Source organism: Cervus elaphus, chromosome 14 (assembly GCF_910594005.1).
Source record: "Cervus elaphus chromosome 14, mCerEla1.1, whole genome shotgun sequence".
Taxonomy (NCBI): domain Eukaryota; kingdom Metazoa; phylum Chordata; class Mammalia; order Artiodactyla; family Cervidae; genus Cervus; species Cervus elaphus.
Genome location: NC_057828.1, coordinates 42,115,150 through 42,138,668, shown reverse-complemented (window position 1 = coordinate 42,138,668; position 23,519 = coordinate 42,115,150). Strand labels below are relative to the sequence as shown.

At 47.0% G+C, this 23,519-nt stretch overlaps 2 protein-coding genes across 3 annotated transcripts in view; one reads left to right on the top strand and one right to left on the bottom strand.

The window, feature by feature from the left end:
- C14H1orf105 (chromosome 14 C1orf105 homolog) overlaps positions 1–20,293 on the bottom strand; it is a 71,386-nt gene extending 51,093 nt beyond the window's left edge. Inside the window, exons 1-7 of the mRNA XM_043922894.1 lie at positions 20,284–20,293; positions 20,141–20,211; positions 19,369–19,454; positions 15,425–15,515; positions 7,369–7,449; positions 5,212–5,279; positions 2,626–2,693 (exon numbers count right to left, since the gene is read on the bottom strand). Of these exons, the coding sequence (XP_043778829.1) occupies positions 2,626–2,693; positions 5,212–5,279; positions 7,369–7,449; positions 15,425–15,515; positions 19,369–19,454; positions 20,141–20,211; positions 20,284–20,293 (475 nt within the window). The remainder of the gene's footprint in view (positions 1–2,625; positions 2,694–5,211; positions 5,280–7,368; positions 7,450–15,424; positions 15,516–19,368; positions 19,455–20,140; positions 20,212–20,283) is intronic.
- Positions 20,294–20,400: 107 nt separating this feature from the next.
- Positions 20,401–22,986, top strand: PIGC (phosphatidylinositol glycan anchor biosynthesis class C). 2 transcript variants are annotated; one of them, XM_043922865.1, is made up of 2 exons: positions 20,401–20,553; positions 21,591–22,986. In XM_043922865.1, exon 2 carries the CDS (start codon positions 21,809–21,811, stop codon positions 22,700–22,702), a length of 894 nt encoding a protein of 297 aa, XP_043778800.1. In that variant the 5' UTR covers positions 20,401–20,553; positions 21,591–21,808; the 3' UTR covers positions 22,703–22,986. The 2 variants fall into 2 exon arrangements, with proteins under 2 accessions (XP_043778800.1, XP_043778801.1); XM_043922866.1 differs by lacking the exon at positions 20,401–20,553 and adding an exon at positions 20,566–20,818.
- The last annotated feature ends 533 nt before the right edge of the window (positions 22,987–23,519 follow it).

The window sequence follows — 23,519 nt, the reverse complement described above, 5'->3', positions numbered from 1 at the left end:
GGGAAAAGAGGATACAATCCTCAGAAGACTTTTCAGGGACACATGTGTGGTTCTGCTCTTCAAACAAACAAACGTGATCTTACGAAAGCCTACAGTAGGGGAAATGCACTTGTATTTCAAAAGGAACCTTCATTTTATGAAATAATTTATTTTAGGGCTCCTTAAAATGCTTACCATCCTGACCTCTTTTTTGGTTATCAGTTTATTTACAGATAGTTGGTTTCTTCAAAATTTTTGTGAACGCTCATTGTGAAGGAGAGTACATCAGTGCCTAAAATAGTATATTCTCACTGGAAGTCACTGAATGACTAAGGGAACTGGTGTCCTGCAGTCCCTGGAAAAGCTCCTTGGTCCAGGTGAATGACAGCTAAGAGATGTCAGAAGATCACAAACCAGTTCAGTGTCATGACTGTAATGAAGAGGAAGCCGAGGTATAGGGTCATGATAAACTAAGAATCAGAAGCCAGATCTCCTTAATCCTAACCCTTCGTGTCACATCTTAGCCCTGGTGGAGTGGTAGACCAGCCCAGGTGGTAGACTTAAGTCAGGTGGTTAGCAGCTGCACCAGTGTTTATGGACAAGAGCTTGTGAGTCTTATGGAACTCTGGACTCAAGGCCAAAGTCAAGATGAAGAAATCCCATCACTTAATAGAGATAGGCTCTTTCCATTTACTTAGTTCTCACTAGTAATTATTGAGGACCTATGAAATTTAGCTGAATCCAGAAAAATACTAGGGATTACTGTCATGATTAACAAAATGAGTTGGGCAGTCATTGGCAGTGATGTTTTCTGGGATGACTCAGCCATTTGGTATTTGCGGCATGTCCACAGGCTATCCAACACAGGGACACGTCTAAGCTGTATAAACCAGTGGGGCTGGGGCAGCGTCAGCAGCTTTTCTGGGCCGATCAAAAGTGAAGCCTGCTGGTACTGAGTGTCTGGCTCTCAGGGGTGGGAGTGGGCAAAATGCTTCTCTGGTTTTAAAGGTGGAAACATAGAGACCCAGAGAGTTTCAACAAGATAGCTAAACCTGTCTAGCAAGCAGGATCTAAACCCAGGTCTCTCTGCTCCTAGGCACCTTTTTTTTAACCTCAGAAAGCATACACAAGAGCAAAGCTCAACTCAGAAGGGTTGCAACTGCAATCAACTATCAATCTACCAAGTCTCAGCTCTAAAAGCACTCTCTGAAGTCCTACCTCCAAGACTGTGGTTCTTGGATGAATACAATGGGCAAGAGCCATATCTATTGAGAACTTAATGTGATCTACATTCAGTGAGTCTAGCTCTTATATTGGTAGTTGAAAATATATCCCCAGGGTTAATAAATTCATGAGAAGTATCTTATCACATTGTGCTGTAAAATCAGAAAATAAATATTTTTGCTTAGGGAAGGGCATGTAAGTATATGTGAGTGTGTGCGCACATGTAGGTTTCATCCTTTGTGAGGCAGACCTGAAAAAAATCCAGGCTTAAGGGAAATTCAAAATGAATGTGCGGCTGGTAAGACAGAACCCTGAAACCAGCCTCGCATGCATTCATTCGCCCAGCACTCACGAGGTTTCAAGAGAATGAGGTGGTTGCAGGCAGATTGGGGGAACTTTCATGAAGGATGTGCTTAACTCTTGGCTCTTCAGTCCACTTTGGCTAAATGACAGGCAGGAGAGAGGCCAATATTTCTGTATACGTAAGAAGGGATTGGAGATCCACTAGAGTGGAAATCTCCTAACCTCAGCTGTCCCCTTAGTCTCCGGTCCTCCCTTTTGACACTCCTTCAAGATACCCCTTCTGTCCTCAAATTTCCTTTCTGATGTCTTCTCAGTTCAATTCTGGCTCTAACTCCCCTGCAACCTCCCAGGACAGAGCTTAGACTTTCCCATCAGTATGAAGTAAAGAAAGTGATCTTGATTTTCCTTACTGTGTGTATCAAAAGAAAAACTGAAAGTGGCTTCAGGTAATCTGGGAGCAGATGAAAATACGGACATAAAGTGACAGCCTCTGCTGCATCAAACCCTTAAATTACATCACTCCAAAGAATGACCCACCCCCCTTCATCAGCCCTGTATTGGTTTCTCTGAAAGATAAGACTTATGTCAATGCTGAAGCCAGAGATAGAGTTGCTATCCTTTTGTTCTATTACCAGTGAGTGAATGTAAGAATAGCACTGGGCAGCTGCCAGGAGAAGACAGGTGTTCCAAGGAGCCTGTGGGAGGGAGGGCTCGGGGTTGGTAAGGCCATTCCAGAGGTGTGGGGACATACAGCCTTTCTCCCCTTAATTGGGGCTGTTAGGACTGCCTGAGAAGGGAATTATCTATAGACATTCTTCAGCAAGTGGATTAGGGGGCTCTTTAAATGGGGCAGAGCCACGTGGCATGGAGACAGGACCTGGGAAGGAACACACCAGGGACAAGGCCAAGTGAGGGCTGAAGAGGGGATGGGGAGGGCTGGAGGGAAGGGAGGGCTGTGCCCCACTGAAGCAGGTCAACAAGCAGCACGTGAAAGAGAAGGGATGGAGAATGGGAATTCATTTAAAAAATTCAGTAATTATCTTAGGCAGTAAACTTTCCATTCTGTTACCATGAGGGTGGTATGTTTCCCCCTGCAAGTACCCCCAAAAGAAGGCAAACCTGTTAGGATGTCATCACGAGAACGTTTGGGTACAGTCTGGGCTTTTGGCAGATGGAGACTCATCATTCTGATAGGAAGAAGCAAGAATACACATTAGTGATTTGGCTAGGGCTTGGCAGAAAGGAATGTGTCTTTATAAATTTTAAAATACAGATGGGCTCTCAAACCCAGCACCTGCTAACTTGGTGTTCAGACCACCTGGCTACAGTGTGAGATGACTGGTCAAAGACCACTACTTCAGAAGCTCTTTTTACTTAAGGCTATTTTCATGGATTTTGATAAAAGCTGCATTTTAAAAAGTATTTTATTTCACTGTCAGAACATGTACAGTCTGAAAACAGAAGGGATTAAGGAAAGAATCCTCCAGTTCTTAAGAATAAACATAACAACACTTCCAATCTACCTTTCAAGTGCAAAATTGAGCATATTTTATTACAATCTTCCAATCTTGGAGAAAATGTCTTGACCACTGCCTATTTTTTCCTGGAAGCTAAGATTGGAAGTGACTCTCAACCAAAAGGTGCTCAATTGCTCAGTCGTGTCCAACTCTTTGCAACCCCATGGATGGTAGACACCAGGCTCCTCTGTCCATGGAATTTTCCATGCAGAATACTGGAGTGGGTTCCCATTTCCTTCTGCAGGGGATCTTCCTGACCCACGGATCGAACCCACATCTCTGGCATCTCCTGCACTGGCAGGCAGATTCTTTACCCACTGACCCATCAGGGAAGCCCCAAACCATTTCTACATTATTTTAAGTTGTTATACTTTTAAAGATTGACCAATCTGTAAACTTGGATGGGCAAACTACACCTCTACATTCATTTCCTGGTATCTATTTCAACAAAGATTTTTCAAGATTATTTTAACTTTGCTACTAAAAATACGGCCAATCCAGCCAGTTAATTTTATTAAATCGCCATTGAAGGATTCACTGGGACTAAGAAAAAGAAAAATACCTTTAATTGCCCATTTTTGGCAAACAAGAAGGTGGTGTTTGTAAGACAATAGTTTAAGAACTATCTACACTATAATACAACAAATATATATCTATCTGCTTATACTTATTTCCCCTGTCTTTTCCTTTCTCCCTTCTCTCTTTCCTTCATTCCTTCCAATCAACAAACATCATTTAATTCCCACAATGACTATAATTGAAGTCTCTTAAAAGTATTTCAATAAAGGCAATTCCATCAGCCTATATGTGTAGTGATACTTAGAGACTGTGAGGAGAGAAATTATAAGCTAAAAACAGAACCAGGATCTTACTTTATAGTCACACAAGCTCAATCTCAAACAGAGTAGGGTGTTTTCCTTCATTTTACTAAAAACTAAAAATGACCAATCTAATACTACTGGGATTGATGTGATTTTAGAATTGGTTTAGCCTTCACTCTAAGCTTTAAAGGAAGAAGACCTTGTTTTTTTTTTAAAAATTAAATGACTCAGGATTTGAGACTTTCTTTAAAGTACCAAATATACAAGATAAATAAATTGGGTCAAAACTTTTCAAAAATCTCTTTCATAGAAGAATCAACTTTAGCTCAGAAATTCCTGAGTTTTTCAATTTTCCATTTAAAATCTGTAAAGAATATTTATGAGAGTTACATTTATTGTGATCTAAGAGCACTTATTAAGTATAGAGTTGGTGCAATGTCAGTGCTGGAGCCTGTCACATTCAAATGCCCATTTCCTCCACCACCATGTCTACTTGGGCCAGTACATGGTTTTGATGCATCTGAATCCACATCTTAGTTTGTACAAATGGCCCTGCACTCATACAGAGAAATATAACATCTACTACTGTCCATCCTAGGTTACAAAAGGGCCTGTTTATTTTCCCACATCATTGCTCTCTGTAGAGGAAACAAGTTAATGATTGTCATTAGATCACATATAACTTCTTGGATATGTAAGGGTCACTGTAGGCTTACATTTCAACCATCTACTGCAAGGCAAGTCCACTTATCTTGGTGCCTTATCCAGGGTGACTCCATGTTTTGAGTTTTTTTGTTTTTTTTTTTAATGAAAACTGAATTCTTCTTCCCTGTCTGGTAGTAATATGCAGGAAAAAATCCCGAAATCCAAATAATCAAACTTTGACTGGACTTTATTTCTGATATATTTGATCTTGGTAAGAAAGCAGCAAATGACAACAAAAGGAACGGATAACAGTAATTTTAGTCACTGCAACATATCAGAGGCTGTCCCAGTCCCAAGAGAAATGATGTATAATCTTTCATATCTTATGAATTAGATATGTCATCTACATGGAAAATTTGTGTTTAGTTCTAAGTTATTAAACAAATCTATTCTATGCCTTGTACAGGTCCTATGAAGGTAGAAAGGAAGATTACAGTTGGTACAGTAGTTTTAATAGTTGTTTAGGGAATAAGGTAAAAACAACTATTTTTTGGTTTAACTGTGTATTAACAGTTTAACCAGAAAATGAAACCACTCAAGAAACTCATTGCTTATGCATTCCTAAACATTTTACTTATTATATTTCTCAACCCACTATCCTATGTCCCCAAAAGAATATAACCAGATATAAATCTGTGTCCTGATTTAAATCTTTAACTTACCTATGATTCATAATATTTGCAAAGGATAGTTTCAGATCATCTGGGATTATCAGAGTTTTTGGTTGCACCTATGGAAGAAAGTCTCATGTAGAACAATGCCCAAAACTGCCCTCTAAGTTATAGATATAACATACCATCTTAGCAAACTCAAGTTGCATTTAATATGAGTCATTCATATATCATTTTCTCCTTTCTCTTATTGAATTTATTCCTATTTTCATTTTTTGCTGCTATTATAAGTGGAATAGTTCTCTTTATTTCATTTTTGGATTGTTCATTGCTAATACCTAGAAATAAAATTAGTTTTTGTACACAGATCTTGTGTCCTATAACTTTGCTGTACTCATTTATTAGCTCTAGTAAATGTTTTGTGGATCCCTTAGGGTTTTCTATATATAAAATCACATCATTTGAAATATGGTTTTATGTTTTCATAATTTTAATTTCTTTTATTCTAATTTCAGTTTCTTTCTCTTGCCTTAATTTTCCTGACTAGAATGAACACTCAATGGTGAACAGAAAAGGCAAGAGTACATATCCAGGTCTGCCCCTGATCTCAGGGGAAAATACCCAGTCCTTCCTCACTAAGTCTGATGTTAGCTGTGGGTTTTGGTAGACACCCTACATCAAGTTGAGGAAGTGCCTTGCCTTTTTTGGCCCTTCCCCATGGCATGCAGGATCTCAGTTCCTGACCAGGGATTGGACCCACGTCTCCTACGAGTCTTTTTATACCTTCCCAGCATCTCCACTCTACCCCATGAGTGGAGGGGTCTCAGTGACAAAGCAGTCCCCACCCCCGTCCCCGCCGAGAAGGAAGTGGAGCTGTTACTATACACAGTGAGCTAAGAGTATTTCGCACTTGTTTTCTAACCTCTTTTCATTTCCCCTAGGCTCTGCAAACCCTGGTTCTGACAGCAATAGGGAAGGGCCCTTGGGCACTTTTGCATCTGAGGCCCTTCCTTTGCGCATTCCGATAAAACCATGCTGTGTGCTTCCACTCAGGGCTGGTCTGGGCAAAAGTGAAGGTCAGAAAAGAGGTCTTGAGAGAGAGAACAGCTGCTGAGGTCCCCAGGGAGCCAACTGGCCAAGGCCCGCTTAGGCCTGGGGTCAGGGCCTTCTAAACGTAGACACAAGTGATTCCACAAATAAGACCAGGAGAAATTCCAATCCCAATTTCCCAGCCCCCAGCCAATACTGATATTGAACACTGTGATCCTAATTATGCAGAATGTGAATGGAGGTTGTAACATCCAGGTACATCTTTGTTGGTAGTTTCAGTGACACTTCCAAATCCCATACAACAAACTCACAAAACCCAGAGAAACACTTGCTTGGTGGAAGCATTTTCACTGTGAACTCATCAAAGGGGCCTCTCTCATGCCTCTTGTTTCTCTTCTACTCCTTGCCCCTTTCCTGTTTCTGCACAACTAGCCTTACCATCCTCCCTGAGTCAAAGGAGGATCAGAATTGAAGAGATGCTTCCCAAACCTAACCATTCAACTAAATTAACCTTCAATCCAAGCCTGATGCTTTCTCTGAAGGCCCCTAACCCTGATTCCTACACTGACCCAAGTCTTAATTCCAACACGTACAGCCTCCCTCCTGAAACACACCTCTTTCTTTAGCAACTCAGATATCAGAGCTTTGTTCTTGAGGTGCCCACATCCCCCTGATAGCCTTTCCTTTCCTAAAACTCCCCCCACCCACCATTCCCCACCACCAGTAACAAACAACCACCTGTAGCCAGGAAGTACCAGAGATTCTCTCCCCAGCTCCACCACCACTGAGGCCGTGACTGAATGTATGACAAAGCCCAGGATGAAGCTGCTTGTTTCATGGCTGTGATGCTGGAGTGTTGTGTTGGAGACATGTCAAGGCAGAAAAGAGGCTCCATAACCTCCGGCACCTCTGTGGGGTAGTCACCTGAGTCCAAGCAAAGCAGCTCAACTCCTCTCTTCCCCTCTGGTTCAAGCCTGTGGTCTGCTGCGAATGGGGAGGTTTACCAGGTCAGGTGATGCTGCTCCCAGGATGGCAGCTGCCCATCTGTGGCCCTTCCTGCCAGGCTCCGTCCTGGTCCCTCTGCTGGGCTTTGGTGCGGAAGGCGTAATGCTGTGCCCTGGGGATACCCATGCCCACACCTGCCATCCCCTCACCTACCATCTTCACATCTCGACACATGGGGCATAGCTGCTTGTTTCTGATCAGTGTGGGGTCGTTCTGGTTCTGGTTCCACCCGGCCTGCAGGGAGAGACAGAGACAGACAGAGGTGAGGAACCGGGGTGGCAAAGAAGTGGGGAAGGGGTGGGGGGTGGGAGGAGTAACAGTTACTTCTGCCACAAAAGAGAGGTGAACACTCTGGTCCCAGCTGTGCCCAGGATGGATGTTAGACTCAGACAGGGTTTAGACTGAAGGGGGTGAGCCACAGACTAAACAGTGGCCTCGGGCACGGGCATACAGCGGCACAGGCGTAAGACAGCTGGCAGGGGTTGGGGTGGGGCAGGGTGGGCCTGGGGGCTGAAATCCAGTGAGGTCCCTCTTTTCAGTGTGAGGGGCTTTTCTCTCTCATAGGTGACACTTTCTATATTTCATACACAAGTCCCACCATCTTGACTAGTTGAGGACCTCTGATGGCCTGAGAAGACTTCTCTGCTGCAAATCTGCTTTCTCTAGTCCCTCTGAAATCCTATCCTCTCTTGTCAGGCCTTCACTCTGGGGCGATCAGCTTTCAAGCGTACACTGCCTGCTACCACGTGGCCCTTCTGCACCACCCGAGAGCCGCGATCAAGACCTGGGCAGAACCGGAGCCGGTGTGTGGGTCCTGAGCCCCGTCCCGCCCCAGAGGAGAGAGGCAAAGAAACCACCAGCAGAGAGAGAGTTGGGGCCACCCGTCTGCTCACTGTAAACACTGCTTTCTTTAGGACTCCACTTCTGCCGAAAGGGGAAAGGGTGGGCTTCGGCGCATTTCCACCTGAAATGCAGGCTTCTCATTTGCATAGCCGGTGAAAGCTTGGTTAGGGAACAGATGGCAACTTGAGGTTAGCATCCCGTGTGGGGATTCTCTCTTACCCTTTCCTGTTCACACTGACACCAGAGTCCTGAGATAGAGTCTTAGGAAGCGTAGATACAGGGGAGAGGAGGGGCACAGAGACAAGCAGACAGTTACTGCCAACTGAAGGCTGTTCTTTCATTTGATTGACCTGGTGATCTGTCACCGCAGGTGACACTTTCCTGCTGTCCAGACAGGTGTGCAGAACAGGAAGATGGGGATATACCTGTGTGGCAGGGGTGTGCCTGCGGCGTGCTCCTAAGGTGACCTTTACCGGACTGCTCCATGAGATATGCTTGGGTGAGGCATTACGAGGGGTCTGAGGACTGTAAAGTATGCACCATGTTGGATTCTTCTGACAGATATTTAAAATACATTTCATGTTCATAGTCCATTTTCAAAGAGTCAGTATTCCCACACTGTGGGTTGGCATGTGAAAGCATGACTGGAAATGACTTAATCCATTCATTCAGCCACAAACCTTCATTGTGACGCCACCGCGTGGAGGGCGCTGAGATGGGGTCACAAAGATGAATAAGAGGTTTCTGGCCTAAAGGAAGACCAGGAAAGAATACAGACTCATGTATTTGTCCATTCATTAATGCTGGAGTGGGTTGCCATTCCCTCCTCCAGGGGATCTTCCCGACCCAGGGATTGAACCCGGGTCTTCTGTATTACAGGCAGATTCTTTACCACCTGAGCCACCAGGGAACCTCAGGTACTGAGGATGTGGAGGTAAAGAAGAAACCATTTCTGACCACAACCTGCTCAGCACCCAGTGTTTGGGTACCAAGACATGTGCCAGTGTTGAAGGCAGAAAGACGCTGAGGCCACGGGAGCAAAAAGGAGGCCTGAGCTCCCCTGGTGGGGGTGGGGCGTCACGAGAAAGCTCTGAGGCGGGTTGAAAGAACAGGCAGGTGGGTGCTGGAGGTGGTGAGCAAGGAGAGCGGGCGGTGCTCCAACCTAGGAACTCTGCGCAGTGACTTGGAAGAAAGACCTGGCAAATCCACTTCAGGTAAGTGAGGACAGCCTGGAATGGCCAGTTGTGTGTGGGAGGAGGGTGGGGTGAGAAGAGGCTGGAGAGGACCCCCCGCAAACCCTCACCCCAACCCCGGGCTGACTCCTCTGCTCTTCTGTGCCCATTCAAGCTTCTACCTTCTCTTCCCAGATATCCTGGGCATGGGACCTCCTGGGGCCCAGGCTTCTCCCCCTGTCCGTCATGTCTTTTGAGTTCTGAGACTAAGACACCTCTCTGAAACTGCGATTCAAGGCTGGATGTGCTAGGCATCACTGAAGAAGCAAGGGTACTTCTGGGCCTTCAGCAAAGAGACTGTGTCCCCTTGAAGGACTCAGCAGGGGCTTCTGAAAGTGGCATCTGTGCTTGGTCTGAAAGGACGAGGAAGATGTGGATGGGCGGAGGTGGGGTGGGAGGGTCCTTAGCATAGCAGGTTTGTTTTCAGTAGAGTTAGAAGCAGGTGCTTTTGTTTCCTGCAGTTGATTCTGCCCCTCTTGCAGACTTCTGGTGTCTGCAAAAGAAAACACTAGAGCCCTCAGGGATTGGAGTCACAGGACTCATTTGAACCAAGCAACAAGCATACCAGGTGCCCGACAGGAGCTTGCTAATTTAACATCTGGACCTGTGACCCAAGTCCCACACTGTGAGGACTGTCATCCTTGGGAATTTGAGGGAAAAACATGTCATATATATTGTTTGATCTGGCTTTGGCAACTCCTTATCCTGATCTAGCTTAGACCTTTCTTTCTCAGAAAGTCTTTCTCCTGACTCCCTTACCTGGGTGTCTGCCTCTCAGATTGCATCAGGCATTTAGTATAACTCTTGTTGCAATTTGTGCTGTTATTCTGTTTTCTTTTTAGCATGTTTGTTTCCTCCTAAGAGCAAGAATGTATCTCACACATCTTTGGATATATAAGAGGCTGATTTCCAATCTTCTCACCATAGAGAACTCTCTTTATTATTTCCTTCTCATTGACTCCCAAGTTTTGGCAGCTTGTGATCACTAGGGCAACTATCCTGCATCTCCTAAGTCCTTCTCCTGTTTCATGTTGATCAAACACATACGGTGACAAATACAAGTTTCAAAGGGAAGTATTGATAATCACCACTGACCCAAAGTAGTACCGGAATCTAGAACCTACTGTGTCGCACACAGTGGGCATTCAACACATGTTGGTTGAATGAATGAGTCAGTGTAAGCATTTTAAACTATCAGGTATATAGACATGACTAGCATACATGTATGCCCATAAATTTCTAGAACACAAGACAGATGTGTGCAAAGATCATTATTGTAATAGCACTTTCTTCAGGGGGAACATTACAGGACGTTTGTGTGCAACCAATTCATGGACACAAGGTTCTTAGAAAAGCCAAGGCTGGAAGGCAAATTGCTCGGTTCCAGACCTGGCGCTGAGAGGCTTGACTGGGCGATCCCTGAAACGCTCTGGGCCTCCCAGTCCCCTGCTGCCGCTGCCGGTCTCTATGGCCAAAAGGCCAGAGGCCAACTCTCATCCTGCCCACGCTTTCTAGGGACAGAAAGAACCAGTTTTTGATGTGTGGCTTCAGTCACTCTGCCAGGAAAGTGGCGGTATTCCCACCTGAGACTCACTGTCAGCCAATCCTTGCCCCCAGAAGAGCCACTGCATCCCTCCTCACCTGGAGAGGCAGGCAAGGGCCTGGAGGTGGGGGGCTGCGGGGTAGAGGGGTGTATGTGCAGTGTGGGAGGCGGCCGTGATGAGCTATCCTGCCTGGCCGGTCTATAAGACACCAACGCAGACTCTTTGGGATTCTGTGTTCTTTTGTGCAGAGTCACAGCCATCAGGGAAAGAGGCTCTGAAACGTCCATGGGGCTCTCATTTCCCGAGCAGCTGTCCTCAGGACAGCAGCCGGCAGGGTGACAGGAGAGCCCGGCCAAGGTTATGCAGAGCTCAGCCGACCCCCAGGGCCAAAGCCTGCGCCCCACATCTCACACCTGGGAACAGCCTCTTATCTGATCTTACTGTCTGCTGAGGCCCCTGGACTCTGGCTTGTGGCCAAAGTGCTGGGCCTCCTTGAATCTTAGACGGAAAAAAAAAGAGAATTTTTTTTCTCCCTCTCCTTCCCTCTTCCTCTCTCGGTCTCTTGCTGTTTCAGACACACACCTGTCCACCTAACAAAAACTGAAAAATGTAAGCACCAGATGGCGATTTTAAAAATATCCATCACAAACATGATTCGAGGGGCACTGACAGGCCTGACTCCTATCTTCTCACCCCACACCTGTCTTCCTTTCCTCCTGCTCACTCCTGCCTTAACTGAGACACCTCATCAACCATCACCTACTTCCACCCTTTCAGTGGACACAGTGAGGAAACTGTGGCTCAGAGAGGTTAAGAGATTTGTCCAGCAGTTCATACATGTAGTTTCTGTCATCCAGAAAGTTCTTTGAGTAAAGAGTCAAAGAAAGACTACCTTTCCCAGGGGCAGAGAGCACTCTTAGTGTCCATATCAGGACATGATGATTCCTGCAGCCCTTAGAAGCCAAAAAGTAACAGTAGGAGAACTATGTTCAATATTCAAACAAAAAGCCCCCATTATAATTATACATTTCCCTGCTCTCGGACAATACCAATCATCTCAAAGAACAAAAGTGAGCATAGTTTAAGAGGTACTCTTACTGCTCACTAGGAAAAATTTCAAACATACACGAAATGATCAACAGCCGTGTAACTATTATCCGGACTTATTAAACTTGGTTTTCATTTCATTATTTAGATCATTATTTAGATCTAGATCATTATTTCAGGTTAGTTCTTTAAAGCTTGGATTTGTGGTTATACGTGTTTGATCAACACAAACAGGAGAAGGAATGAGGCGTATGTGAAGGGTCATGAATTTGCAAAAACTGAGAGTCGATGACAGAGAAATAAGAGTTCTCAGAAAATGGGAATTGCCTCCTATAGTGTTCCCAGCCACATCTCTGCTGCTGGACGGTGTTTGTCAATGAGGGTTTTTTGTCACAAGTCTGCCAAAAGCAACATGAATAATGTTCTCCCCTTCCCTCTGACTCGTTAGACTGGAACAACAAAGCCAGTCGAGGAGAGCAGACCGGGATGGGGCAGGAATGGAGGGAGTGGGCGGTACTTTACACTCCATGATGCAGCGCTGGGGGGAGACTCGGTCACAGCCCACCCAGTAAGCAGGCAAAAGGGCTCCTGCCATGGCTCCCTGATCGTCCCCATGTTCGCTCTGCTGGGCTGTGAGCTCTGAGTAAGTCACCTCCTGGCCTCAATTATCCAATTACCGTGGTCATGTTCTTCTCTCACGGAATCCGGAGGAGTCGAGTGCATGCCTGGCACAGGCAGGTGAAAGCCCGGCCTGGTGAAGAGCTGCCCCACAGGTGTTTAAACGGGCACACGGTCAGGCCTCATCTCTCGGTCTTCATTTTCTGTTTTTCTTCTCTGTGAGCTCCATCTCTCCTCCCTTGATTCCTTTTTGGCGTCTCTTGTCCCCGGACCCTTCTGTGTGTCTGGCTTCTGCTCTCTTGCTCTTTGTCTCCCTCCCCCTGTCTTTCTGTCCCTGAGCCTCTGCTTCTTTGTCTCTCTGGTGAGGCACTCAGGTGTCCTGCTCCAGACACACACACACTTGCCCCTGGCCCGGGACTGCTCCTGGGCAGCAAAGGCCACTTGGAATGTGGATGTTCAAAGCGATGCCTTCTGACCCATGATGATGAGGAGGAAGGGAGCCAGGTGGCAGGACCTTTGCACCTGTGCCCTGGGGACAGGATCTCAGGGCTACCACAGCCTCCTGACAGGTCCCTGGTGTGGAGGAAGGAAGGAAGAGAGAGAGAGTACATTCCACTCCCATGAGATAGAACACAGCTTCTCTCTAGAAAGGAGCAGCACACACACATGCAGGCCTCAGGCTCGCCATTGACTCTGGGTGCTGAATTCAGATCTGATATGAGGTACCCACCAGGTGCCCCAAGAGAATAGGGATCCCAGGGCCCTAAGAAGGGTGGCAGACTATGCCTCCCCCAAACCTGCCTCATTGGCCTAAGCCTTGTTTTGAGCTAAGATGCTCTGTAAAAACAGCACATGCAAGAAAAGTGCTCTAACCTCTTCCTTTTCTTCCTAAAAGGAGATAAAACCGCATATACAAGATGACCTAATACCAGAAGAAAAGTAACGTTCTTATCTTCAAGGACAAGAAGTGAAGCCAAGAGAATTCTGTACCGACCTTTTCAAAATAATTGTTCTCCTTCAGCCTCCTCACAGTTTAGTTACTCTTGCACAACTGCCTATTTTGACACCTACTATAAAAAACATTCAGATTTTGCTACTTTGGGCCTTCATTTTCTCATGAAGGCTCCTGTTTCACATAAAACTTATAGTAAATAATTTTTTCTCCCGTAAATCTGTCCCTTTAAATCTCTAGTTCAGCCCCAAACCCTAAGACGGCAAAGGTAAAATTTTGCCTCCCCTACACCTGTTTGGCCTACACACCCGCGCACGCACGTGCACACGCTCGCTGGTGGAGGGTCAGTCTCTGACAAGGTGGAGGTGAGGGTGTGGGTGAAGTACCTGAGTCTCCTGTCGCAGCAGGAGCGATGGACTTGTGACCTCCCAGGTCTGCTCAGAAACCAGCCTCCCGGCTCAGCCTGCAAGGTAGGCCGCGGGAGCTGTTACTCTTGGCTTCCATCTAGTGGTCACGTAAGAGTATTGCAGCCGTGAAATCCTAAACCTGGCCTCTCACTCCTGATGCTTTCCTCCCCCTCCTTAGAGCCTTAGCGCCTAGGATGGCACGGTGCGCGGAGACCCAGGGCAAACCCGCGAAGAGGAGGCGCTCGGTGGCAGCGGAGAGCCTGTCTCAGGAAGAACTGCAGAGACTGAGTGACTGGAAGACTTCTTGCTGGCACTGCAGCAACCAAGGGGTCAACGCCGTCTCGGCTCAGGCCCCTCCGTGCCTTTCTTACCTATTTTCCCGTCCAGCCTAAGGCGTTCGGGGGATTCGTGCTTGACTCTCAAGCACAGCCCCGACCCCGCCACTCCCGTGCTTGTAGACCTGGAACGCCCCCTTCGTGCCTGGGCGGGGTCCACCCGCCTCCTTGGGTCCCTCCCACCCGGGCCCGCGCTCCCGCCGGCCGGATTCCTGGATGCTCTGGCCGCAAGCCCAGGCTCCAAGTCTTGGCCACCCCGCACCCCCGCCCCAACCCCGGCCCTTCCTCCTCAGGTGGAAATAATATCTTCCAGATCCAGTGCAGGTGCCACTGCTTCTCGCATCCTTCCCTCGCCCCTCCCCTAGGCCGCAGGTGACCTTTTCCCCCGCCTCCTCTCCAGGACTTCGCTCTTTCTGAGTCCGCGGTTGGGTACCTGGCCTGTGCGCCCACTCATTTGTGTGGGTGGCGTCTGACTCACTCATCTCCTTCAACCACATAACGCGAGGGCCCTGGGAGCGTTCATCCCCTGACCGGAGGGCACCGTGCCAAGCGCTTCACATGCCGCCTTTAGCAGCCCTGGGAGTGTGACTTGGGATTTTTCAGGTGGAGACGCGGCTCACATCCCCCGGGGTGCTCTGTGTTTCTCCACCTGGGGCGGGTGCTCGCTGCACCAGCACCCCTCATATGGGAACCTCCCCCCCCACCCCCAGCACAGTGTCCCGGAGCGTCCCCCAGCAGCCAGTAGTGGCAGGTTTCCGCGAGGTGAAGGAGAGGTGTGGAGTTCTTAATGTGAATTTCCCTGGGTTTAGGAGGTCTTAGGTGGGAGACAGAGGGCTTCATGGGGGTGGGGGGAAGGGGTTAGAGACTCCAGAAAGGCGGACTGGTTCTGGGCACAGGCTGAGAAGCAGTCCCTTGAAGGTCTCAGGGAAGACCCTTCAATATGAAATTTGTGTGTGTGTGTGTGGGGGGGGGGGATTCCCTTTTTGATGATTGAAACCTGATGCCTTTATTCTTGGTTCTAGTGCATGGGAGCCTTAAGATACTCAGGACAGGATGGGGCAGGGGTGGGCAGTATTCACTCACTCCATTTAAGGAATCTCTGCTGAACCCTGAGGATGATCCAGACTCGGGGCTGTGTTAGGGAGATAAGATACACTTTGTATTCATACTCTGTCATCCTGGAACTATTTATAGCCTCGGGTTTCTTTTTGATTAAAAAATAATTGAGTACCTTAGATAAGACATCTGGAACTTGGAACAAAATTGGCAAATTCATACCCTTCTTGGATGCAACCAGAAAAGTGGCAGAGGAATGAGGATATCTGAGAAGGCAAAACAAGAGCAAGTTAGAACGGAGGTGCCCGTGTGAAGTGTCAGGCCCTTGGGCACTTCAGAGAGAACCTGGGGGACACCCAAGTTGTTGCTCCTCACCCTGAACCTGGAGGGCCCCGGCCATTTTGGGGCTGCCATACGATTTCTCCTCTTTAGTCACTCTGGCTTCTCTGGCCCTTTAAGTTTTTCTTTTTTTAATCTTAAATTTTTTTTTTTAATTTATTTTTGGCTGCACTGGATCTTAATTGAGTTTGTGTCAGCCTTCTCTAGTTGTGGCGAGTGGGGGCTACTCCTCCTTGTGGTGCGCAGGCTTCTCGTCGCGGTGGTTTCTCTTGTTTTGGAGCACAGATTCTAGGCATATGCGTTTCAGTAGCTGCAGCACGTGAGCTCAGTAGCTGTGACACATAGACTTTAGGTGACCCTGTGGCACGTGGAATCTTCCCAGACCAGGGATGGAACACCTGCATTGGCAGGCAGATTCTTACCACTGCACCACCAGAGAAGTTCATCCCTTTCTTTGAACTAACCAATGTCAGTTGTAGGTTGTCAGAGACAGTGAAGGGTGTGCAAACAAAGCAAGAAAAAAAAAATGTTCAGAAAAGCAAAGATAATGGGTGAAATGTACCCCAGAGCTCCTTCTTGGCAAGGCCTGCACACAAGCCACTGATATTTAACAAGAGCAGTCCTTTCCAGCCTGGCCTGCTCTCTTGGAGCTTCTGTCCCTGTATCCTAAAACGATCCACCCATTTCCTGCCATGGTACATCTCCCTCCAACTATACTCTTCTCTGGAACAGTCCTTCGTTCCAGGCAGAAGGTGAGACAGAGATGCTACAGCAATAACAAGAGTTCTCTTCCTAGGGTGGCCCACCCTGCTGGCCCCTGTGGGTTGTTTAATTACACTGTAAGGAGCCAAGGTGTGCAGGGGGCCTGGGCCTCGTAAGCAGCCTGTGTGTGCAGCCCTGGGCCTTCCCTGGCCTCCGAGAAATGGAAACTCGCGTGGAATGCTGGTAGTTCTGCCAAGAACACCTCTTCTCTTTTATAAGGAAAGATTTCATTGTCCATTGTTCATTTATAACAAAGTCATGCACATGGTGTTCATGAGGCATTTATTGTTTTATTTCTCCCACCATTTCTCTGGGAGAGTGGGGAAGTGGGTCTGATCCAGCTCCTTTACCACCTCTGTGTTTGACGAGTGAACAGCTGGCCTTGAACTTGATACCCAAATGCTGACCAGGAGAGATCAGAGGCCCATTTAGAACTGCTTTGGCTCTCAAGAATGTTAAACAAACAGGACCACAGTGTGACGTGAGGGCTTTTGAGATGAATGATGGATGTGGCTTCAGCACAGTCAGGCTGACCTGAGAGAGAGAGCTCCTGGAAGGAAGAGGTCTGTGGGCAGTGACCCTCAGAACTGGGTCTCACCTCCTCCAAGCCTGCAGGTGTGTGTCCAGAACTGGCAGTTAGGGGTGCTCTGAGTACATTTCACTGAACTTTCCTTTCTCTTTTTCAGACTGTTCTGTGTTGGAACTGCTTGTCCAAAGCTCAGTAATACTTAAAGCACATTTAGAACTTCCCAACCGAGTTCCTAGAAAAGGGTTTTTTCAGAAATGAACAGCTTGGAACTCTGAGCTATGGCCAGAGAAGGGGTTTCCAATCCTTAGGAACTGTTGAGACTTGGAGAATCCTTTCAAAAGACTTTCCATTCCTATCTTGTCCTTCTGAAAGTCAGGGCACCTCACAGGTGCTGTCCAGTCGTCTTAGAGTTCTTGTGAAGTAAGTAAGTACCATTTCTCTTCAGAGGTGTTGAGAAGTCCTCCCAGAACAGACATGGGCAGAGCTCCATACCATGTCAAATTATTTCTCTTTGCAACTGGCTCAAGCACGCTGGCTGCATGGAAAAACTACTCTTTCTCTCCCCAGCTGGCTGGACCCTGGGACACTCCAGGACCTGTCTGTGAAACTGAACAGCATGTGAGAGTGCCCAGTTGCGTTCTTGGTCTGCCTTTTTCACACCCCTGTTCCCTGTGGGTGTGCTCGGTCGCTCAGTCAGGTTCAACTCTTTGCAAGCTCACGGACTGTAGCCCACCAGGCTCCTCTGTCCAAGGGATCTTCCAGGCAAGAACACTGGAGCGGGTTGCCATTGCCTTCTCCGGTGCTCCCTCCCTACCTCCCACCAAAGGCTTGTACAATCAAGGCAAAAGGGAGCTGGGGGTGAGAGAGCCGTGCATAGGGATGCTTTGCTCACGGGTGCAGGGGTAGGTCTAAGAGGTGTGGGGTGGGATGGGATAGCGGGATGTTACCCTAGTCAGATGTCAGACACTACCCATTTCACATGGAAATCCACATTTCTGCTACTGTTGGAAATACAGACGGGGTCACATACCTGCAGACAGCATTGACCAGGGTAGAGGCTGACTGTTCCTCTCCTGAAGGGAGGTGATCTCCCCTTCATTATAGTTCCCTTCAGCCAGCTCTACTCGTGTACGCTGACCACCTGACTACCACTGTCACATGAGTTTGTACCCTGCCCCCAATTAAAAGATGCTAAATTGTCATTACTCATGCTGATCCTTGAACTGCTAACAGCTCTTAATAAGAACTAAGTCATTGGTGTTTTTATTTAGTCAACAAGCCTTTGGGTCTATTCAATCTCAGATTGCCTGCTTTATATTAGGACGTTAGCTAGAGTCTAGATATATTCCAAGTTATGAGAAAAAAAAACCCCATACAACAAGCACTTTACAGGTGCTTCTGAGTATATACAAAACTGTCTAGCTGCTGACTGAGAATGTGGTTTCTAAGAAGGGCAGCAGACAAAGCAAAGGTGTATGTTATTGAAATGGGGATGTGGAGGGAATATTTCTCATGCAGAGTCATTTATCCATGGGCAGGAGGGTACATGAAAGTTACCAAAAGGAGGAAAGGCTCTTTTCAGAGAGTATTATCTTTCCAGCAAATGACCTTACATTCCAGGGAGCCAATTTCTCACCTATGATGTACCTATAAACTTAGCTCCTGGCCTGTCCTCTCCCAGTCTTCCCTGGTTTTTCCCATTCACCCTGACATTAACCTCACACTTACCCTTCCTTTTATTTCCCCTTTCAGAGGAGAGTGTAACACCTGGGGATCACACCAGGGGATCAGAAATGGGAGAGGAATGAGTAAACTCAGTTATTTCAAGTGGCAACTCCCTACACATGAAATCCCCCAATTTTAAAAGATAGACACATGTTCCACAGGCATTTGTTTGAAAGGGCAGAACTGGTGAGATTGGAGGAGATTGTCTCAAAGTTAAAATACAGGAAGTTGCTACTCTATGAAGAGAAGAATTTATGATTCTAGACTTTTGATGGTTAAAATTTAAAAAGTTCAAATGAAAGCAGGGAGACAAGGTAAGATGAGGAGGAGGATGGAAGTGTTTTGAAAGGCAGTGTCCATGGGCAAAATTTTCTTGTATTGCTAAGTGGTAGTGGAACAGAAGGAAGTTAATTGAGGTCTTATCTCCTCCAGCCAGGCCAATTCTCAGGGCTCACTTTTGTGTTAGAAACCATGGCCCTTTCCGTTTTATTGTTGTTAATTAAAAAAAAAAAAATTTGGTGGCACCCCGGGGCATGTGAGATCTCAGTTTCCTAACCAGGGATCCAACATGCACCCCCTTCATTGGAAGGCATAGTCTTAACCACTGGATTGCTGGGCAAGTTCTCCTTTCTGGTTCTTTAAGCACTTGACTTAGCCTCTTAACCGACCAGCTATGCCCCTCAGATGATTGTCCCTAATCCTTAAGAAATCATCTTCCATGAGACCTTGCTTGAAATCTTTGCTCTCAGTGGTTGGGCTGTTACCTTTTGGGGAGACTGAGCACTAATGGCTTGTTCATGAAGCTGGCCTCACTAAACCAGGGAATCTTGTCAAACCTTGGAACAGAAACCTAGAGGGGAAAATGGAAAGAGATCATTTTGCAGAATGTATTTCACTTGGCCATTTCCATCATTCGGATGATGAAAGTAAGCTAATAGCAGCTATACATCAGTCAGCACTTCACATTTTTTATGTTTCATATTTGACCCCATTGACCCTCCCATTAAGTAGCCAAGAGGAAATAATGTTATTTCCATTTACAGAGGAAGAAATAAAAGCTTAGTCAGCGTGATTTGCTGAGTCACCCAGCTAGTAAGTGGATTTAGGTTTTCTGACTTTTGTATCGACTACATCTTGTGTCCTACTATCTCCCTTTGCTTTTTCATTACTCCCATCTGTTTATGCATCCTCTCATATTTCCACAACCTCAGCTGAATGTTAGCAGCCTCCCATTCAAAGTGTCTGGCTGTTTTCAGTCACAGGGCCCTCCACCCTCTCCCTTTCCAGGCGGCAGAGGAAAGAACTGCACTTCTAAACGATACACAATTGGATGTTAATCTAGGTTAATCTACTTCCCAAGTGTGTGGCCTTGGACAAATCACAACCTCTCTGAGCCTCAGTTTTGTCTTCCATGAAAGGAGGAGGACATCGTCACTTTACCCCTCAATGCACAAGACAGAAATCTCCGTGAGGGGAGGAATTCTTGTCTCCTCTGTTCACTGCTGTATCACTAGCACCTGAAACAGTGCATGATACCTGTAGATGTTTGTTGAGTATGTGTCCAGTGGATGCACGGATGCATGGGACGTCCCTAGCTGAGGGCTTGACTTCACAATAGGAGCTCAATCAAGTCGCCCTTATAACCTTCTTCCAGGCTGGCTTCTCTCCCTTGCCCTTACGATGCCACATCCCGGGTCTCGCTGTAGAAGATGAGCTTTCCTAGCTCAGGGCATTCCTCCTGGGAGAGGAACTGGAAGTTCCTCTTAAGTGGCCAGGAGGAGGCAGCAGCGACATCGCGGCCTCACCGGCTGAGGAAGGGCGCTCTAGCCGCGGAGGTTGTGGCGGCCCCGGAAGTGCTCAGCCACCGACGCGACCCCGGCGCCCCGGATGGGGAAGGAGGCGGGCGGCCGCCCTTCCCCGGCCGCGCACCCCTAGGAACTCGCGGGCAGGTGGGTTCCGATTGGGAGTCAGTGTTTCCGGGCTTCCTCCGCCATCTCCCGCAGGCCCGATGCGGGTGAAGGGCGGCGGCGGCGGCGGGCGGGGGAGGCCCAGGAGGGGGAGTGGGGCGCCCCCGGGGACACCCTACCCGGCCCTGTCCCCCACCCTTTGGGTGGGCGTTGCCCTTTTCGGCGCCTCGGACCCTACCGTGGTCTCCTTGGAAGAAATAAGGCCGGGCAATAAGAATGTTCTTCTCAGACTTGCTGGATGACCTTGGTATTTCTGACTCTTAGTTTTCTCTTTGTGGAAAGGGGATCATTATCTTCGATCCTCCCGAGTTTCGCCGTTAATGAGTAGGATGATAGCTCTTTAAAGGATGTTAAGCTCAGTTAAGGGATTAAGAATCTTCAGTCTTTGCTTTTGGTTAAACAAACCATAGAGCTCGTGTCTTTCTGTATTGTGAGGTTTACCTTTCTCTTTAGACCGGTAGCTTTGTTCTTTTGTACTTTTTTAAAGTAACAGATGCCTTTGAGAACCCAATAAAAACTTGGATTCTAGTCCTAGAAATTTGCATAAATCACAGCAACAAATATGCATTAACAGGGAGGGTTTTTGAACGGTCTTGAAGACCGTCGATAGACCTCGGGGGTGTGTGAACTCCTGAGTTAAGAACTGGTTTAGAGGTACAAGGCTTTGGGGCAGAACTTTGGTTTGAATCTGGCTCCAGTATTTACCACTGTTAGCTTGAATTGAAGTAAACTAAGCACTTTGAATCTCAGCTTTTTTACTAGATAGAGTGGGGCTGATACTAACTTGCAAGGTTGTGGAGATTAAATGGAAGAAGCTTCAAAGGTTGGCACATAGTAGGCACTGGATAAGTTACAGCTGAAAAGGAATTACAATGTAAAATCTGAAATGAAGTTTAAATATCTATAGTATAAGATGGCCACCATGTATATTTTGTTCAGGCTTCTAACAAACCAAGTATTTGATTTTAATTCAGTCCTGCCCTTGACCTTTCATAGATTCATAGTCTCTCTTTTTGTAGGAACTTGGCTGCGTTGTCCTGCCTCAGAGAACAAACTCATCTACTGTAGGCCTAGCCTGGGTTGCTGCCTTTGAAAGCAAGGGAAGGTCAGTACAATATCAACCACAACTCAGCATGGAATTTCCAGAGAAGTCTTACGTCAAAACTTTATAAAGAACAAGAACCACATGGACTTCTGCAAGGGAGATTGAAGTCACCTGAGTTTGAGCTTAAGGATAATGTGTGCCCAGCCTGTAGCTAACACCAAAGAGGTCAGGTGGCAGAAGGTCTTGTATGAGCGACAGCCCTTTCCTGATAACTACGTGGATCGGAGGTTCCTCGAAGAGCTCCGGAAAAACATCTATGCCCGGAAATACCAATATTGGGCTGTGGTATTTGAGTCCAGTGTGGTGATACAGCAGCTGTGCAGTGTCTGTGTTTTTGTGGTTATCTGGTGGTATATGGATGAGGGTCTTCTCGCCCCTCAGTGGCTTTTTGGGACTGGCCTGGCTTCTTCACTGATTGGCTATGTTTTGTTTGATCTCATTGATGGAGGTGAAGGACGGAAGAAGAGTGGGCGGACCCGGTGGGCTGACTTGAAGAGCGCCCTAGTCTTCATTACTTTCACATATGGCTTTTCGCCAGTGCTGAAGACCCTGACAGAGTCTGTCAGCACTGACACCATCTATGCCATGTCAGTCTTCATGCTGTTAGGTCACCTCATCTTCTTTGACTATGGTGCCAATGCTGCCATTGTATCCAGCACACTGTCCTTGAACATGGCCATCTTTGCTTCTGTCTGCCTTGCCTCCCGCCTGCCCCGATCCCTCCATGCCTTCATCATGGTGACATTTGCCATCCAGATTTTTGCCCTGTGGCCCATGTTACAGAAGAAACTGAAGGCATGTACGCCCCGCAGCTATGTGGGGGTCACACTGCTCTTTGCATTCTCAGCCTTAGGAGGTCTGCTGTCCATCAGTGCTGTGGGAGCCATACTCTTTGCCCTTCTGCTGGTTTCCATCTCATGTCTCTGCCCTTTCTACCTCATTCGCCTGCAGCTTTTTAAAGAAAACATTCATGGGCCTTGGGATGAGGCTGAAATCAAAGAAGATTTGTCCAGGTTCCTCAGCTGAGTTGGGGACCTCCATTCCGTTGCTAAGACAAACTGATAGACCAGCCTTCCAACTAGTAGAAGATTTGAAGGCAGAGTTCCATTCTGGAAGTGGCACGCTGATGTGGGTGGGAGATCAGAGATCAAACGAAAATGTTAACAAAAGGCTTGGGCGGTGAAGGTGATTATCCTTTCTGTTATCTTATGGATGAAAAAGCTTCTTGGGCCCTCGAATTATTGCCTCTCATTCTTCTCTGTAACAAATGAAGTGGTGTGGTTTCTATTTATTAAAAAAATAACAACACATCAAGCTGTCTCATGATTTTTCTGTAAGCAGAAGGCAGACAGTAAGGACATGGAGAGTAAGAATTTGTGTATGTGTGTGCATGTAAAGTCACTTCTCTTCCTTTCTCGGTATACCAAATGCAGGCTCTGTTATTTATCTGCAGCTCAAATGCTAGAACCCTGGATAATGTGTCCAGTTTTGTTGCCAAAGATCATAGAGTTGGTCACGTAACCTTGACTAAGTATTTCCATTTAGTTCTTAATGAAGCCTGTATGCCACTAACTACAAGGGGAGTATGATGTATCATATACACAAGCAAAATGTTGGGGGAATTCAAAGAGGCTGGAGGGCAAAGAGAGCTGGAGTAATGAAATATTTTTTAGAGGAGACAGCACTTGAGCTTTAGTCTTGGAGGGTAGGTTGGGATTTCAGCAAGCAAAAGATGGTTTGGGAGACAAAGTCGCAAAGGCCTTTAGCCCAGATGAGCAATACCTGGGCTGAGCAAGTGGAGCTGGCATGCTTTGTGTGGCTAATGGCAGCTGGAAAACGGGAG